This window comes from Erithacus rubecula, assembly GCF_903797595.1.
Source record: "Erithacus rubecula genome assembly, chromosome: 19".
Lineage (NCBI taxonomy): Eukaryota > Metazoa > Chordata > Aves > Passeriformes > Muscicapidae > Erithacus > Erithacus rubecula.
The window spans coordinates 11676403-11695741 of NC_136671.1; the positions used below are offsets into that span (position 1 = coordinate 11676403).

Below are 19339 nucleotides of genomic sequence, written 5' to 3' on the forward strand. Positions count from 1 at the left end.
GATGAGAAACCAGTCAAAGCAGTGGTGGCACAGGGAATGCTGACCCTCTCCCAAAGCCACATGGAGGTTCAGCCCCTATCCCAGTTGTGAGGGAAGTGATCCAGCTTTGCAAAGCTTCCTGAAAGGGTGGGCAGAGCCAGACATCATGTTTCCCTTCCACAGGAATCCTGAATTGTTCCAGGAGGTTTCAAATGGCACTGAAACAGGCTGTCACTCCTTATTGCAACACCTTGGGACATAATCTGATGCCTTTACTCCATCCTATGGAGCACAAAGTTCATCCACAGCCCCAGCTGCACAGCAGGACAGGACAGACTGGGTACACTGGTTTCCTTGGCTATTTGCAACAGAGAGGCCAATGTGATGTCTCATTTGTGCTGTCTTCTGCTCAAATGGTGGGACTGTCCCTTTGGCTGAGCTGCTGGTGATCCTCTAGCACAGTCCACCCTGTGGGGATGAAGGGATGCTCTGGCCACCCCCTCTCAATTGCAACATCAGTCTGAGTCCTCCCTGCCACCTGGATTTCATTGCTCAAACTCCAACCCTTGACCCAGGAAGGCCAGGTCTCAAGTGCTGTTGTTTTAATTTACAGCCAGATGCTGGTTCCTGGGAGAACAGTAATGGCCAGCCCTTCCCCAGCTCTCACCTTCCTGCTCCTTCCAACGCTGTGGAAGAGCTGGAAGCTCTTAAGGTCTCCTCTGAGACAAGCAAAGCAGATTTGGGGCTCAGCAGGCAGTGTTCAGGGTGGAGTTTAGCAGCACACTGTGCAGGGGGATGGATCAGCTAACACTCCACTTGGCCAGCACCTCTGCAGGGCTGTGAAATTTCCCTTTGCTTCCAAGATCTGTGTCCTTCACGTTGTCACCTTAACTGGCTAAGAGCAAAGTGCCTGGGATCCCAGAGAGGGATCAGCCATGGCTCACAGGCAGCAAATATCCCAGCTATTGCTGGGCAATGGCTGCTCTGCCCTCCCAAACATGATCCATTCACTGCAGCTCGTCTCTGTGCCAAGAGTGGAACCCTTGTGAAACCAGATCCAAACGAAGCCGAGGTCATGGGGATGTTTCAAGATGAATGGAGCACTCCCAGAACATGTGGGCCAACTGGCTCGTGTACAAACCATTCATTCCATAGGATTCCCCTGTGTCAAGCCACACAACCCATTCAAAACAAAACGAAACAGAAAAACCCCTCCACCCAGCAGTCTGGGTGCTGGCTCCCTTCCCTTCCCTTCCCTTCCCTTCCCTTCCCTTCCCTTCCTTCCCTTCCCTTCCCTTCCCTTCCCTTCCCTTCCCTTCCCTTCCCTTCCCTTCCCTTCCCTTCCCTTCCCTTCCCTTCCCTTCCCTTCCCTTCCCTTCCCTTCCCTTTCCAGGAGGTGATACCCAGGATGAGCAGCACGCTGGGGTTTCAGGTCCCTAAGAGAGCCAAATGCTAATAAACCCAACCTACTGCCACCAGCTCTGTGTTTTGCTCTGGCAGAATCACTGCATGGCTCTATTACACCTCTCACATGGCTGAGCAGATGCTGATGAGTATTAAATAAACCTCTGACTTTACATCCTGTCCACAAAGTGCGTTTGGCATCATGGCAACCTCCCCAACCTCAGCAGGACCTAAAGTTAGTGGGATTTGGCATAAGATTTCACTGTGTGACCTGGCAGTCTTGGTTCCCTCAGAGCAGGCAGGGTGAGGGGTGAAGGGGAGGAGAAAGGAGCAGCTGGTCTCACCTCCTGCTCGGAGAGGCCGTCGATGATTTCGGACACCTCGTGCTCGCTGCGTGCGGCCGACATGGAGAGCCCGCCACTGCCCCTCTGTCCTACCCTGCTGGGAAAGGGCAGCCACACTCTCAGGCACTGATGCTCCATTCCAGAAGCAGCAAAGACCATTCTGACCTCCCTAACAGCCACATCCCCGTGTTCCACCCAGGCCACCCCCTCCCACACTGTGGGAATGGTGGCTGTGTTTAGGGCTCGCAGGTCAAGAGCCTCAAAACCACTTTCCTTACCTGCGTCAACTTCCTGGCCTGCTAGAACACAAGGACATTTCAAGCCCAGCCACACTCTCCCCCACATTTTCTTTTGTTCACCCCACCACAGCAGTGGCACAAAGGTGTTGGTGTTAGCACTGAGCCACCATATCTGGTTTGCAAATGCTGTGGCAAGTTTTAAATCAAACCCATCCACTGATATCCTTCCCTTAGAGTAGCAGCCACACTTCTTACAACTTTTCTTATTAAGCAGGTAAAAAATTCAAACATTTCTCAGTGCCATTTCTCCCTTTCTCTTTCAGACAAAAAAACATCAGTTAGGAAGTTTGGACCCACCCAGCTGTTAGTGGGGCACAAGGATGGAATGCTGGCAGAAGGGTTTAGGTTTTCTGCTATCAGGTGACCCCAGGCAAGATGCCAGGGCTGAAATGGGAAGGACAGGGAGTTTTCAGCAAAAAGGGTGGAGATCATGAAGTCGTGTCTCCTCCTGGCAGAAAACAACATGACCTCAATTGCACTTCCAATGAGGAGAGGAAAATGGACAAGGGGTGGGAGAGACAGGGGACATCCCTTCCAGTGATGAAATTTCACTCCCTTCGTATTGTCTGTGGTCATTCCAATAACCTCTGCAGATGTTTCTGCTCCCACCAAAGCACGTGCATGTACTAAATCATCAACATGACCAAATGCACCTGCAAGTTTTGTACATCTTAATCTGGGCACACCAGTAAGGCTGTGGGGCACAAGGGAGCTAGCCTGGCTCTGATGGGAGAGATCAGCAGGCGAGGTGAGACAGGCAGTCACATTCCTGACATTTCTGCTCCTTCTGCCTCTGTGCCGAACCACTCTGAGAACAAAAGCAGCAAGACTCGTGTCTGCTGGTTCACATCTGCTGGCTGGGATCAGAGAGGGAGCAAAGGCACCGAGAGCCACCCCAGCAAACCCCACACCCCCCAGAGAAGAAAAAGAAAGGCTGAGTGGCAGCAGCCCAGCCCCTGCGTACCGCTTCTCCTCTAACCTCTGCATGCGCTCCTGCAGCTCGCGCTGCTTGCGGATCTCGGGGAACTGTTTCTCATAGTACTCGCGCACTTTGCTCTCCTTGGCGCGCCGCCGCGGGTTGTTCTCAATGCGCTCCACTTTCTTCTCCCAGGCCTCCATCAGCTGGTCGTAGCGCTGGCAGAACTTCTGCTCCTGCAAGGGCAGAGGGACAGGGAGCTCGGGGATGGGCCTGCCAAGGGCAGCGCCTCCAGGGCTGCTCAGGTTCTGCCTGAGTCATGTTCCTCAAAGAAATGCCATTTATTAGGATGTGGACACGCTCCAGGGCCTGGGATTGACCCGAGGGTGAATTCTCTAATCAGGTCATCAGGTACCCTCAGGCTCCTTCCTTCAGATCCATGTTTGGTGGAAGCAGGGCTCTTACCCAGAGTGGCTTGGCTCACCCCTCACATCTGCCTGAGCATCCTCTGGGTGCTCGATTCAGCAGCCAAAGGCCCCGTGCTGGGAAGGGAACACCATCAGAGATGATGCTCAGCCTCAGTTGATAGCAGCAGGGGGACCAGAGGGGTTTTAGGGTTTCAGTTTGTGTCAGACAAATGCCTTCTAAGCCCCAAATCAGGAAGTGAAAGCAGATGTTGCTCTAATGGCAAACCCCAGGTCACTCCTGACCCTGACCCTGCTTTCCAGAAAGGGTGGCTCAGCACCAGCACACTCAGCACCACAACAGACACACAGGGAATCCAGATTTCTAAGAAAAACTCATCTCTTGCCACCACCACCCTATGACCAGAAGTCTGAGGCTGCAGGATTTCCCAGATATGCTTTGTTCTTGCCCCATTTGCTCTTAGCCACAAAGAAAAATTAGAAGAGGTAAAAAACTCTCAACCCACTAGAAATACACAGCAACCTGCAGCCCATGTCACACGGGTTTGGTTTGTCCATCCTGGACCTGGCAATAATCCAAGAACAGCAACACATCTTTGATCTCCTTGGCCTTTTGGAGGCATCTCAACAATAATGTGAAGCAGATAAGAGTATCTCAAGTCCTAGAGCTGAGCCAGATTAACACTCCCCTGCAAATAAATCAATTCCCACTTGCATGCCTGGTGCCAGAGACTGTCCTGCCTTGCATGGATGCACAGGAGGGGCTTGAGTTTCATCAGGAGCTGAAGGAAACAGCCACAAGATAAAAACAAGGAAGGAGAACAGACATTACAATGCCCTAAAAGCCCACATGGGGTATCTCACACTTTGGGTGAGGAGCTACAGGTAACACCAACAGCCTGTGGCAGCTTGGCAAAATCACAGCTGCTGCATTTGCACCTCTCCCAAAGCAATGCCATCAGCCCCCTGAAAACCAGAGCTCCCACCCTGCCAGCAAATCTGCTACATCCTCCTGCTTTCAGAGCATCACATTTGGGAAGAAGCTAAAAATACCCATAGGTTGATGAAACTGGTGCCTGGTGCTGCCAGCCTGTGGCACGGCCAGGAGAGAGCCCAGCACGAGAGCTCAGTCTCTGAGAAACCCTGAGGCTCCCAAAGGTTTGTAATTCCCACTGGGAATGAGCCAGTGCTGGGTCCCTCATTGTCACCACCCCAGCAGAGCCACCTGGCACTGCCCTGGCTGCTTCACAGCCAGCAGGGTCCCTCTTTTCCCCCTTTTCTTCCACTCCTGGGAACAACTCCATGAGAGCTTTATCCAGAATTCCTCTTTTAAGGAACTGGCATTTGAAGATGGAAAAAGCAACATCAATGTCACGCTGCTGATTCCCCAGCACTCACAGCCTGGCAGCAGCACCAAAGTTTCCCCCTGCACAGCTCTGCCCTCCAGAGCTCTGCTCCATAATGGACCAGCTGAGCATTTCCTTAACTCCCCACCAGCCAAACTTCAAACCCCACTGCAGCTGGGCTGGGCTGCACCATCTCCATCCAGTGCTTTTTGCTCCAGCTGGGATGCTTCAAAAGCCAAGATCAGAGCCCCCTTACAGCACTGCAAACTCCTCAGATCATCACAGCTCCAGCACCAGGAGAAGCTCCTGGTCAGGCACCGGAGGAACAGAAGCATCTATTCCTCCTGCAGCTCCCTCTGAGCAGCCCTAAGCATGTCCATCCCTGAGGAACCATCTGTGCTGGTTTTTGGCAGGGTGCCCCCGTGCTGGGCTCAGCAGCCCCTCAGCCTCTCCATCCCCCCAGTGAGTGAGGGAGCCAGGGGGACCCGAGGTGTGTGTAAAAGGGGAGGGATAGTAACGCTGCCGTAGCAGCTGAAGGCAGCCTGTGGCTGTGCCAAGCCCCAGCCCTCCTGCAGCCCACGCTCTCACAGCTCCAGGGAACTCTGCAGGGGAGAGAGGAGCCAAGGTGACAGCAGCAACCAGTCCCACTCCTCTGCAAACCCCCTGCTTTTCTTCCCTTGGCTGATGGAGACAAACCTCTGGCACCCAGACCAGCTCCCCTCAGCATTCCCTCTCTGCAGCACCACCCCGATGGCAATTCCATGTCCTCTGTGTCTGACCAGGGGAAATCCTGTGCATCCTCTGGGATGGGGCTCTGACCCTGCTCTGACCCTGCTCCAGCCAGCCCCAGGCAGCAACAATACCCCAGAAAGTAAAAGAGCCAGAAAGAAACGCTGGCATGTGGATGGGCTTTGCTAAAAATAGGGTCTGCTACAAAATAGGCAGAAAAATAGCTAAGCATACCCATTTTGCAAACAGAATCAGCAAATGTATTCACTTTGCAAATTCAGCAACCGTATGTTGCCTATTTTGTAGAATAGGCAAAATGCTTCCCTAAACTGAAAAATCCCCTTTCAAGGACACTGAATAAACTGGCTGGCAGAAATTCACCTATTTTGCATGACAGGCGACTTTACTGCAAGTTGTATTTTAGGAACTGTGCTCCTGCAGCCTAATTAAACCTTCTCCCCCAGCTCCTTGATATTCACACATGGCAGCTCACTCAGGTTTAGCACAGTAACCAGCCATTTCCACCAGAAAGCAGCTCCCAGGCACTTCCCTCCTGCTTCCAACAAAACCACATGATGCTCTGCAATCCCTTTTTTGAGGAAGGGAATATTGACCCATTTCCCACCAGCTGCAGGGGGGAGGTGCCCAGAGCCACATCATGATGGAGTTGTAAACCCTACAAACCTTTGCCCTGGGAGAAGCTTTATCATGGCAAAGTCTACATGAACAAGGATTTGGGCACAAATGGGACACACAGCCATTCCTGGGGAATGCAAGGTCTGTGGATTTTGGAATACTGGGGCAAATAACAAAGCATGGAAAGGAAAATAATTATTCAAAATAAATGACAAAATAATGTGATAGGTGCCTCAGAAACGTATCTGTTGGAAGTTGCTTTTAAAGGTACAGCCTTCAAACCACTTCCCAGGCTTGTTATTTTGAATTTTTCCAACAATCCCTCCCAGTTTTGGCACTTCTGTCCAAAACCAGCCTTAAAGACACAGAGAAAACCTGCACCAATACAAGACACTGACACTGCTCCTGAGCCTGCCCCAGGACAGAGACAAGGAATCAGGGTGTAAATACTCATTGAGTGTTCACATCTTCCTCATGAAATGTGAAGCCCTGTGGCTGAACCACCATCACTGAAAGACCCTGCAAAATCCACCTTCCTGGTGGGAGCCACTGGCTGTTCTGGCATCTCCTCTTCTGTGCTGGCTTTGCCTTCCAGCTCCTGCCAGGAATGACTGCAACTATCAGCATGGAAAATGTACAAATTCTGTGAAACCCACTTGAACTTTCTCCTCCAAAAACTGCAGACTTTGCAACAAACGCCTTTGAAGCCTCATAACCAGCCCTGCCTTGCCCCTTACCCAACCAAGACCTGTGTCCTTAAAGGTCACTGAAACTCCCTTGCAGGCAACAAACTGGCACAGAGCTTGAATTCTTTTTTTTTTTTTTAAACCACAAATTCCTAGAACATTGCTCTGTGGTCAGCTGGAAGGAGGCAGAGCAGCCTTCAGACCAAGCAGAGTCAGCTTGTTTCACACCTCTCTTAGGGCTCAGCTGCTCACAAAATAGACATTAATGCTGTGAACAGGCTTTCTGAGATCAATGATGGGCTCTGCTGTGATTAAGCCAGCCCCACTGTCTGCTCTGTGGGAGGTGCTGCCTGCAGCAGGCTCAGGGACCTCTCCTTCACATGTTATTTTAAGCAGGAGAGATTCCACAGTAATAAAACAGGCAAAGTACAGAGTACCAGCACCTCTCTGCTGGAAATCATCCTTTTCTTTCTCACATAATAAATTACACTGTGTTATACATACAGAATAAGGTCTAAGGGAATCACTTACCCACTGTTTGCGCGCATGATTTCTCCTCTTAAAGTATAAAATTAACTTTTTCCGCATTGCCTGGTTTCTGTGAAGAGAGGAAAAAAAAAAAAAAAAGATGAGATCTGATTAATGAGGCAGCTAAAACACACAGCCTGGCTTTCCCCATTCCCAAAAGAGTGTGCAGCTCTGCTTCCACCTCCACTTGGAATTGCATCAACTAGAGAACAGCAAATGCTCTTAGCTCAGACCCTGAGCCAGCTTAGAGAAAGACCAACAAACCCTCTGAGACTGGGAATTCACCCACATCTGATGGTAAGCCATGACTAAAGCTGAGAACTAAATTAATAAAGTCCCACTGCAAACCTTCCCTGTGTTCTCAGCACCACTCAGCTCTGCATCTGTCAATGGGTCAGGCTGTTCCTCCACTTATTTCACACTGTTCTGCAAAACCCCAGTGGGTGCCCAAGAGCTGGGGGGCTCAGGCAGGAGGTGGCACCCCCTGAGCAGAGCCCACCCTGGGCACCCCAGTGATGGGGATGTCAGTGCACACATGTTCACCCCTGGGCTCTGAAGCCCTGATAAGGAGGCAGGATCACTGCAGGGCTTGCAGCACTTATCTCCTGACCTCTTGCTTCCTTGGAGCCTGCCCTACAGAGCTGCAAACAGCAGAGTTCAGCCACGTGCAGAATTAGGACCTCAAGGGGGAAACTAGCCACCACAACCCCGACCACCCCAGTGTCTGCCCAGACACTCCCTCACTTTCTTCTTTCTGCTTTCTAAAGGCAGTGTGAAAAAACTGCTCAAAGAGAGGCAGCACAGGAGCAGAACAGCTGAAAAGGCTTCAGGAGCTCCCAGAGCCTGCATGAGCCCCAGAGCTGAGCTCCTGTGGTTGCTCCTGTTGCTAATATTCACAGCAATAAAATCTCTAGGTAAAAGGTAGAGACCAGGGGCAAAGGAGTTTCCTTAAGTCTTTTATCCTGATTAAAGGCAGAGCTGCAGTGTGTAATTACTGATCAGGAGCTTAGCAGTCTCATGTAGGCATATTCTGTGGGATTTAGCAGAATGAGAGACACCCTTGCTGCTTCCTCATTCCCCTCCTGTGTGGCTACAGGAGGGAAAAGCCATCCTCCTGCCCTTGTAAATCCCTCAGCACAATCAGCAGCTCACAGATTGTTTGGGAAGGGGCAGAGGGCCCAGCTCACTTAGAGAGAACTGGGGGCAGCCCTGGCTAAGTTTAGGAATAGAGAACATGGCTGAAAGCATCAGTATTTCTTCCTTTTTAAACTCTCTTCTTGCTACACCACTGAAGCATGCATGGGCACTGACAGGGACCACAGCCATCCCTCAGCAAGCACTGCCCTGGGAACCACAGTCCCTCCAGCCCTTGTTTGTCAGCCCCAGCTCCTCACAGGCTCCTGCATCCCTTCCCACCACACACAGTGACCTTTCCTCAGTGGGCAGCAAACCCTCCTGCAGAGGGTCAGACACCTTTCCTTCCAAGGGTTCAGCTCCTTGGGAGGGTCACTGTGCCCAACAAACACATTTCCATTGTTGCTTTATTCCTAATTCTAATGGAAGGTCTAACACAAGGAAACTTTAGGGGTAGTGCTAATGATGAGCATGTGTGGGATGGTCCCCAACAAAGAGTCATGGATTGTCCCTTGGGGCCAGCTCAATCAATCAATACATCAATCAATCAATCAATCAATCAATCAATCAATCAATCAATCAATCAATCCCTGCCCTCCCCATGCCAGCCTGGGGACATCCAGGATCAGTGCAGGGCTTTGACACGCTGCTGCTGGATCTGCTGCACAAGTTCTTAGAAAACAGGAGAGCAAATGCAGGAAATCAGCAGCTCTTATGCAGCTGATGGGTTGCCTTGAGTTGTGCATCATGGCTGACCTTGAAAATGTGAATACAGGCAAAGGCTTAATGGCTCTGCAGCTGCAAAAATCAGGAATGCCTTGAAAGCCAGCTATGTTTACCACCACCAAGGCTCAAGTAATCAAAGAGTGAAAGGATCAAAACAACAACAAACCCCCTCATGCCCTGAATGTTTTTGCCACTTTATCTTTTTGTTTTGTTTTGCTGCTTTTTTTTTTTTTTTTTTCTCTTTTTGCATAAGGTCAACCTTTCAAAGGTTAATACAATCTTGGTAAATATAAATAGGCTTCACAGTTTATCTTGCTGCATGTTCTGCTGTTACTTAGAAACGGTTTGCAGCGAGGTTAATTCGGGCCACGTGTCTCCCCAGCACACTCTGTGCTCCCTGGGCAAACCATGGAGCTGAGCACAGCCTGTGCACAAGAGGGGAAGGTGGAGGCTGGCTGCTGGCAGCAGGGCATGCAAACACCCACTCTGGGGTGGCACATGGCAAAGGCTGCCCCTGCAAGGTGCCAGCCTTCCTCCCTCCTCCTCCTCTGCCCGAGTCCTGTGGTGTTTTGGGGAACGAGGGAAGGGTCAGGGATGGAGACCTGGAGAGTGAAGGGTGAGGAAATCAGGCAGCTGCCAGGCAGGAGGAATGGTGCTCCTTAGGTAAAGCAACAGTGACTCTTGTGGGCAGTTTAAAGTATTGCTGGGCTGGCATGTGACAGCACACAGGGTGGGGAGGATGTGAGAGTTCCTTGCTTCATCCTCAGCAGTGTCCCCAAGCACTGGGCAGGCTGGGATGCACACAGAGCCCCAAAATGGGTGCTGGAGGCTGCCAGATGGCACATCCCCATCCCTGTGGTCAACAGCACATCTGTTGGATGGAGCCCATCTCCATTCCTAACCCTCTGGAGCTGCAACCTCTCCTCTCCCCTGCCCTGGGAGCCCCACACAGGAGCTCAGCTCTCAGGGCTCCAAATCCCAGTGAATCCTATCTCCCACCCTGAGCCAAGCAAAGCCAGCCCTGGGAGCTTCAACCTTCACAGGCTTGGCCCAAGGTTGCTTTTGTTTTATGCCTTTCACAATGGAGCCAGTCAAGGAGAAAACCTGTAGCTCTGACTTTTGAGTTACTTGGCCCGGGTCCACAGGAGAGAGCTGGCAGGATCCTTGTGGAGGATGTGGGAGCACACGTGTGCCAAGCCCTGGGACAAGGCTCCCAAGGGACACAAAGAGCTGATGCACACCTGGCCCAGCCTGTGCAGCCCTTCCACCGGTGCAAGAGGAGATGAAAGGAAGTTTGCTGTTTGAGCAAAACTAATCAGGGGTGTTTAATTACACAGGAGCGTCTTTCATCAGCCAGAGCAAACAAAGTAGGGACCAAACTGCAAAGAGCCACGGGAAGGAGGCAGTGAGCAGCTGGCAAAGCCATTGTACTGCAAGATGGATCACACAGGCAAGGGCAGGAAACTGAGGAAGCTCAGCCAAATAAAGCACGGGGAGATGAGAGAGATCTGCAAACCAGCAGAGCTGGGAGCACAGCAAGAGGTGAAACCAGCCTGGGGAGGATGGAGAGACACCACAGAGACCCTGTCCCCTCCCTGCCATGTGCAAGGCACAGCTTGGGCAGCCCCTGAGTCCCTGCAGCCAGGGCAGGGACAGCTCAGCCTGTGCACAGGTCACTGCTCTCATTCCCTGGAATGGCTGCAGCACACAGCTCCAGCTGCTAACACACTCTAACCCACTAACCCCAAGGCAGGGCACCCTTCTGGAAAGCCAGCTGGTCAGAGCAGCTCCTTGTAATATTTAGAAACAATTTCTGGGGAAGAAAAGCCAAGCCAAGATCTTTAGTTATTTACCCCAGAGCCTTTGGGCACCACCAGTGCCTCTGAGGTTTCTGACTCTGGTTGTAGAGTCAGGCAGGTGTCCAGAAACAGCTCTGCCCTGCCCTGAAGCCCAAGCTGACAGCACAACCCCAAGTGATGCAAGATAATCCCCCCCAAAACCAGTATTGACTTTTTACTAGGAAGAGGAAGAAGCAGAAGGTAGCAGTGTGTGTCTCCATCATTTAGGAATTCATCACTAGGTAATCTGCTGCCTTGGTGCATGCCAACAGAGAATAAAAGAGATGAAAAACCTTGAATGGGATGAGCGGGGAGCTGCTAGGTGAATTTCTAATGAGGAAAATGTCTACAAGCACTAATAAAAAGACCTGAAAGAGAATGCATTAGTAATGACAGGGTTTGAAAGAACATTTGTGTTACATGTCAGGCTTCAACTATGAATTTAGAGGCAATCCAGTGCTACTAAATCCCCTAAACAGCAAGTAATGAAAAGATGACTTAAATTTCCCAATGTGACAAGTGATTTGGAAAGCCACAGTTTGAGATTTTCAGAAGACAGATGTTCTGCTCTTCTGGTGGGGCACTTAGAAAACAAAAAGAGATTCAGAAGCCCTGAAACCTCTCTGAAAATCCTGACTTTAGATTTTGATTCTGCAGATTTCCTGCCCTCTCCCCAAGAAGCTCTCAGCTGCAGAGAGCAACCCAGATGTGCAAATATTAACAGTGCATTCAGCTCTGCTGCTGCTGGATCTGGGCACATGAGAAAACCCAAACCACACCAAGCTCTCCATCTGTTTTTGTTGTACATTCAGAGACATTTTCCAACACCTCTCTGAGCATCTTGAAGGGACACAGCCTGGTGTCACCCCAACATTCCTGAATTTCAGTGTAAAGCAAGGAGAAGTTCTTACAGGGGAGGCTTAATGTAAACCCTGTGAACAGCACCTTACATGCACTTACCCTGGGCTACTCACTTTGCTTTTTATCTGCTTTTTCAAGGCTCAGGGAAGCTCACATTTTGTTTTCAAACACAAGTCTCACAGAATATGACTGTAATTTGACTGCCTTGGGAAAGGGGGGATGGAGTCCTGCAGGGCTGTTTCTCACAGCTGACCGAGCAGGAATCTCCTGCCAGAGACCAAGGCCCCCCTGGAGAATATCTCTTCAGACAGACAGCAGGTAATTGATCCTGCTCATGTGAACAACATCTTGTCATTTTTCAAACACTCGGAGGAAAGAAGGTTAATATCTCTGAGCTGGAGTCTGGGGAATACTCAGTGGCAGGGTGGGGAGGGCAGCTCTCATCCTTGTACAACCAGCTGGCAAAGCACTAAATAAAGACCTTCACCAGAGGCACTGGAGCTTCACTGGTGCACCAGCACATCCTGCATTTTGTATTTCAGCAAAATGTAGAAAAAGGGTCTTTGCAGCCTCCTCAGCTGATGCAGAATCACTCCAGTGGTTTCCAGCTGTGCTCAGGGCTGTGATGCAGCCTGAAGAAACTTTTCAGGCTGTTGCAAAGCCAAAAAATCCTCACCTTGAGAAACAGCAAGGGACAAGCCAGCCATGGGGGCAAAGCTCACCCATGCCTGAAATGAGGGCACTAAATGCCACCTTGCCCTCCTCTCTCTTGATGAGCAAGTGGCAGAGCCCTTCTCTCCAATGCAGATATTTCAAAAGGAAAGGAGGAAAAGACCCATCAAAGGTAGGTCAAGCCTTTGGAACAAACCACTCAAGGGTGCCTTGGATCCTGCAGCAGATGTAGCATACAAAATTAACCATGTTTGCTGGAAGCCTGCACTCACAGGTGAACCAAAGGGACTGTGCAGGCGAGGAGCAGAGCACAGCCAGCCAGCTAAATAGGACTTAAAAGCTTTTGAAGCTGCAAACACTGGAATGAACTGGGGCATGAAATTAATTTTAACTGTACTGAATAGGAGACAGGCCATAAACCTCCGTGAATATAAGAGACCAGTAACATTTTAGCAAGAGGAGAAATTCTCCTGGTAACTCCCCAGCCAGCTCTATTAGCATATGTGACTCATCCCAGCTGAACAGCAAAGCAAACAAGAAGGGAGAATCAAATGAGTGTTGCAAGGCAGAGAGTATAGCTGTGGAGAAATCGAGGAATCCTGCCTTTCTGATATTCAAATGCCTTCCCACTGATACTTGCAAACATTCAACTGTGAATAAAAAAAAATTCACACTAAGAAGCGTTTAAAAACAGCAAAAAAAAAAAAAAAAAAAAGGTATTTGTGACAGTAACAGCCTGGCCACCTTGTGCCCACGAGGCTTCAAACCAGCTTCAGGTGGTTTCCATTTGGCACAACACAGCCAGGATGCAGTGAGGATTTGTGGACAGAATCACAACCCAGATGATTTTCCAGCAAGCTGCCAAAAGGCTTTTTCATCATGGCTAAATCTGCATGGGGTGAAGGCTGTTCTGGAGAATCTGCATCCAATTACACCTTGGCAAAATGTGACCTGTGGTGTCCTGGCAGCTGTCCTGGTGCTCTAATGCATCTGGCTGGTTGCTCCCAGCACCCTGAGGATTTACTCCATCTTCTATGGAAACAGACACCTCCAGGCTATGGAGCAGAAGCTGCTCTTCTGGAGCAGAAAGCCATAAACATATTAATAACAAGGAAAAGACAAAAAAAAAAAATCTTCAAATTCAGCTTGTGGAAAAGTTGTAGATCAGATGTCAACATCCACGTGTAACTCTGTCAAAACAGAAAAGTCTTTTGCTCTTGGTCAAAGAACCCTGAATCATTTGCTTGGAATAATCACCAAAATCTTGATTTCCTAATTGCCTCCCAAGCATCAAAATGTCCTTTAATATGCAGCACTGATGGAGAGATAGGAGGAAAGACACACCAATTTCTCTGCACACCCACCAACAAGCAGCAAAGTGCAGACCAGACCCAAGGACCTGCAAGACAGACCCATGGCCAAAACCTGCCAACATCTGGAGCCCAGATCACTCAGGGGCCTTTCACTGCCCCAGATGTGTGACTGTGCTCTGCTGGCACCAATAACCAGCTGAAGGCAGCTAATTGCCAGGTTTCTGGAAGGAGGAGATGGAGGCTTTTCATTAAAATGTGTGGTTTCCTTCCCGTATTTTTGCAGCATTAATCACAGTGAACATTAACCCCAAGGCTGCCTGTTCCAGCCTCTCCTTGCTCTGTCACTGCCACCTCTGCAGCCACATGGGGACTGTCACTGTGTGGGGTGGGGATGACCCTGCAGGTGCCCACAGAGGCAGGAATGGAGGGAACACCTGCTCTGCTGGCTGCTTTGGTGGGGTTTCACCTCTTAACAACACTTTTCCTCCTGAGCTGAGCACTCAGCTCCCTCTTGTTTGTGCCCATCTTTCAGGCAGCAACCCAGGACAGGAAATGGTTTAAATCACAGGAAAATGTGATCACAAACCCACAAATATTGGCAGGGAAATGGAGAGTGGGTGAAGTATCTGAATCTACTTTTAACTCCTTCTTTCAAGGACAACACCAGCAATTAGCTTTAAAAAAAATAAAATTGCCACGTCCAGCACCTGCAATGGGATGGCTGTGGGGTCCTTCAGGGCAAGAGAGAGTCCTCAAGAGATGGTGACTTCCACACCCCACCAGAGCTGGGGGTGAGACACAAAATGCAGAGCAGAGAGCACATCCTTGGGCACACAAGAGGGATGATCAGTCATCAGACCCCTGAACTGACAGGGACCCCCTGAACTGACAGGGACCCCTGAAGCCTGTGGGAGCCCAGGGGCTGGGGGTGACTCTGGGTTTGAATGTTTTGCAGGGAGTGATGTTTGCATTGCTGGGGTGGCACAGGAAGCTTTGGGTGGAGCAGGAATGGAGCAGGGCTGGCAGCAAGCAGTGGGGTCACATCAGCAAACCCTCCTCCCTGCAGTCCTTGGGGACAGAGAGCCCTAAACACTGATCCCCCAGAGCAAAGGTACAGGAACTCTTCCCTTATAAACCCCCGGGATCAATTAACATACCGCTGAAAAGCAAGGGATTATTAACTTTTGTTAATAGATTATTAAAGATGATTATCACCAGCTGACCGAGCTGGTACCAAAATAGACACGCTGCAGGCAGCTCAGAGCAATCATCAGTTCATTCAAGGCAGATAAAAAGTTTCATCTCTGGTTTGACTATTTAAATTTCCAACAATAATCACAATTATCGCTATTCTCATTATCTGTTATAGTTCTTCTATGTTCAGGAAGTCACTGTGGTTATTAAACACATGCTGATGATTAAATCATGTATTGAGGTGATAAGTCAAATTAGATGATTGCTAAGTCTCAGTAAGTATCTTTGAAATAACCAGTTGTTATTAGACATTCAAGAGGTCCTTCATGAAAATCTAATTGTAATTGCAACTTTTCATTTTACCTCATCTTTCTCGCATGCAAACACACACACACACACAGAGGCAGCTGATTTCATATTTCAGTATGGGTGATACACAGAAGAAAGCACTTAAGGTAAGTGCTGTCTGGGAAAACATCAAGGACCCACATCCACCCCACCCTGAGAAAATCCAACAAATCCAACAGCACCTTCAGCATCCACCTTAAGCTACAGCTGAGCTCCTGGAGCTGGTTTGTGCTTCAGGCACCCACAGCAGCTCCAACAGGATGCTCACAATTCCTCAGCAGCTTTAACTGGGGTGTGGGAACGAGCTGGCCGCCCTCCTGCTGCAATCCACTGCCCAACCTGCCATTTAAAACAGCTTTACTGCCACATACTTACATTTTAATGTTCTCATGGTACTGCCTGGTGTCTGAAGGCTGGTTGTATAACGGCTGAAATAAATAAGAGAAGCGAAGGCATAAATGGCACGGTCAGACATGCAGAAACCCCAAACCCCCCATGCTGAGCCCCCAGCCCCCCCAGGCCGGAGCGGAGGCTGCTGGCCCCCGGCAGAGCCCGGAGCACCCGGGCCAGCCCCAGGGAGAGCCGGGGACAGAGGGAGCCGAGCCAGGACGCGGCTGCTGCTCGCCAAGGGAAGCGCACTGCGCCTCCGGCAGACGGCTGGGGAGGCAGGGACAGCGGGGACACTGCCTGCCAGCTCACACCTGCTGTGTCTCCGTGGGAAACCCTGCCTGAGCCCTGGCAGGGGCCAGGCACACGTGTCTGCCCCTGGGGTGTCCAGCACTGCCGGCTCCCGGGGTGGCACTGCAGCCCCCGGCAGCTCTGAGCAGCGATGCTCGGCTGCCCCTCAGCACGGACAAAGTGTTTCCCCAGGGTTGATCTGTGCCCCACAGTGGGGATGTGGCATGGGGAGTTGGGAGAGTTGGATCCATCCCTGGTCACTGCTTCACTACCTCTTCATTTACCCCTGGGAATCTGGAGCACCTCTGGAAGGGAGAGATGCCACAGAGACCAGGCTCAATCCCACCCATTGCAATTAACAGCTCAGCACACACTCCGGGACTGCCACCCTAATATGGTGCTCAGGATTAAGCCCTTCAACACTTCTATTCATCGTCTTAAGCTGCTGTGAACATGTCCAAGACTGGGATAATCAGAAACTTGCCACAGCCCAACCATCACCAGCAACCACCACCTAAAGAGCACAGCTCAGGTCTGACCACAAAAACATCACCAAGTACTCAAGCAGTCCATCCACAAACCTTCCCCAAACCAGCTGTGAGCATCTAACACCTGTGACCAACACAGGCAGAGGGACATGTGATGGGCTGGTTGAAGGCAGCATCCTGACCATGGATGCACACACCTGTGGTCAATAGGGCTGAGGCTGTGCTCTGGGTCTACTTGATTTAATCTCAGATTAAACACAGGAAAAGAGTAAAACATGTGCTGAGCATCTGGTCAACCAGGTGAGCAGCACTGGGGGCGACATGACCCATAAACAAAGATGGGTCCTTTCCCCCTCCAGTCTGAAGAAGGTGTTACTCCCACATCCTCTGTGGTATCTCCCTCTCACCATCACAGGTGCTTGGCACAGAAGCTTGTTTTTCCACACAGCCTGTTTCTACTTCTCTGTAAAAGACAGATTCTGCTTCACCACTCTGCTGCCACCCAGCACAGCCACATCAATCCACACAGAAGGAGTGGGTGCAGCTCTCCCTGCTCCATCACTGCTGCACCAGCAGGTCAGGTCACCAGCTTCTCTTTCTGGCTGCCCTTGGACGTGTCCCTCCTCTCTGTGAGAGCACATGTAATCCCCAGGCAGAAGGGCCAGGCAGAGGCACGTAATCCCCAGGCAGGCAGGCACAGGGAGATGAACTGCTGTGCTCCAGGAGGGACACAGGGCTGACAGCAGCACCTGGGTTAGCTGGGGAGGGGCTGAGGGGCTGCAGATCTGCCAGGAGACACCTGGCCAGCCTGTGCTGGCAGAGCCAGGGCAGGTGAGAGGGGCAAGCAGCTCCTCAGGAAGGAATTCTCAGTGTGATCCCTTCCCCAGGGGTGCTGCTATCACGAATCCTCTCAGATCTGCTGGTTGCACTCCAGGCTCAGAGCTGGCTGTGCACTTCACGCTTGGAAAGCTCAGAGGAACACAGACATCAGTCTCATCACGTAGCTCCAGAGGCAGGTCTGCACCACAGACAGCAGAAACACAGCCACAGCTCCAGAGCATCACACCCTCAGCCACCCTGGGAAAGCTGGGAGGCTCTGACCAGTGGCTGTCTTTTGGAAGGGGACTGCAGGAACTGGAAATACTGAGAAATAATTCTCTTTTCCCTCCTTGCTCATAAATATCAAAGGAAAGAAGCTTGCACGTTGCAGGTCACAGAGACCTTCCTCCTGGGAGAAGCACTGGAATTAACATTTTGGTTTGGAGCTGGGTTAGAAAATGCTCATGTGCACATGCACAGATGCCCTGATGTCAGGCAGCTATCCAAAAACTGACCAAAAGCTAATGACTCCTCTCCACTACAACCTATAAATGATATGAACACTTAGAGTCTCAGCTAGCAATCCTCAGTGTTAGCAGACAAGCACTGGTACACATCACTTTAAAATAAATGCCAAAACACTCAGAAATATGAAATGCTGGAACTCAAACCCAAAATCCACATGACACCAGCATGTCAAAGAGATTTTTATCTGCACAACAGCCTCAGCACCATAACTCAACCCATGCAGTGGAGGAAGCCCAGGAGAAAAGTTCTACTCACCCACAGAGAATTTACAGACTAAATACTTAAAGAAACTTTATTCTCAGCAGGGCAGGGACTGAGAAACAGCACCTTCCCTCAGAGCCATCCACAACCCCTAATTCCACCTTTCTCAGTAAGTGAGCAGAAGTAAAGCTCACAGGTCAGATAGGTAAGGTGATGTTCAAAACATACCCAGTGTTTCTCCAGGGTTAGGAACATGCAATGCATTTCTCTGGAGGATGACATTTTAGAAAAACATAATTGCAATGCAAAGCTATTACTGGAAAAGCCCTGGATTTACTGAAAGCTCTTTAGAAATAAAACAGAATGGAAGGTCTCAATTGCTTTCTGGACACTGCATGGTTCAGATTATGCATCTCAAAAACATTTCTCCCTGGGAAAAGCATGCAGAGATTTTTTTAAATGGTATCACTACACGCATGAAATGAGCAGAGCCCTGGTTTACTGAATCACACCCTCCTCCTGACCCAGAGGGGAGCACCAGTTTCCCAGGACCCAAATGATCCTGCTTCCCAGAAATCCCTGGCCTCTTGCTCCAATCTGTCAGCAGCACCCAGGGCTGGTGCCATGCCTGACCAATTCCCACTGCAAACTCTCACCTCTCCCCACAAGCTCCATCACTGGGTGTGCATCCTGCACCACCACTGCCCCAAAGGCACCAAGCAGAGCTCTCTGAACAGCCACAGCAGGACATCCTAGCAATGACAACCCCACTGGGGACAGCCACCCCTCTCCCTGCAGAGACTGGATTGGCACCAGGATGCTCAACCTCCCTGAAGGAGATCCATGGGCTGTGGCAGCTCCAAGGCTGGAGTGTGAGCTGTGTGACATGGAGCAGGCATCAGCACTGGGCAGAGCATGCTCTTCCTCCTGGAGCTGCTCCCTTTGCAGCTGTGACTATTCACCTGTCCCTCCCAGGCTGTTGGCACGTCCTGGGCACTGCTGTGCCTCACACAACATGGGGCTGGCCCATAGGAACAGCCTCTCCCATGGGAGATGGGCCAGACAGGCTGCAGGATGCACACAGAGCCCAGCTGGGCTTTGTCACTGAGGCTTCCCTTCATCCCCTGCCCTCCCCTGAATAAGGCACAGAAACAGAGGAAAGGTTTGCATAGGGAGAAAACAGCAACAAAGTGAAAAAAGAAAAAACAGAAGGGGAAAAAAACCAGACAAACAAACAAGGGAGGAGG

General features: G+C 50.5%; 1 protein-coding gene across 14 annotated transcripts in view; it reads right to left on the reverse strand.

Annotated features, from left to right (window-relative positions):
• Positions 1–19339, reverse strand: part of NCOR2 (nuclear receptor corepressor 2) — a 222085-nt gene that overhangs the window by 77729 nt on the left and 125017 nt on the right. For 6 of the 14 annotated variants that reach the window (XM_079322096.1, XM_079322090.1, XM_079322089.1 and 3 more), the window contains exons 8-11: positions 15754–15806; positions 7296–7362; positions 2991–3178; positions 1728–1824 (exon numbers count right to left, since the gene is read on the reverse strand). In XM_079322096.1, coding sequence (XP_079178222.1) covers positions 1728–1824; positions 2991–3178; positions 7296–7362; positions 15754–15806 — 405 coding nt within the window. The remainder of the gene's footprint in view (positions 1–1727; positions 1825–2990; positions 3179–7295; positions 7363–15753; positions 15807–19339) is intronic. The other 8 variants (XM_079322088.1, XM_079322093.1, XM_079322087.1 and 5 more) reach the window with 3 other exon arrangements.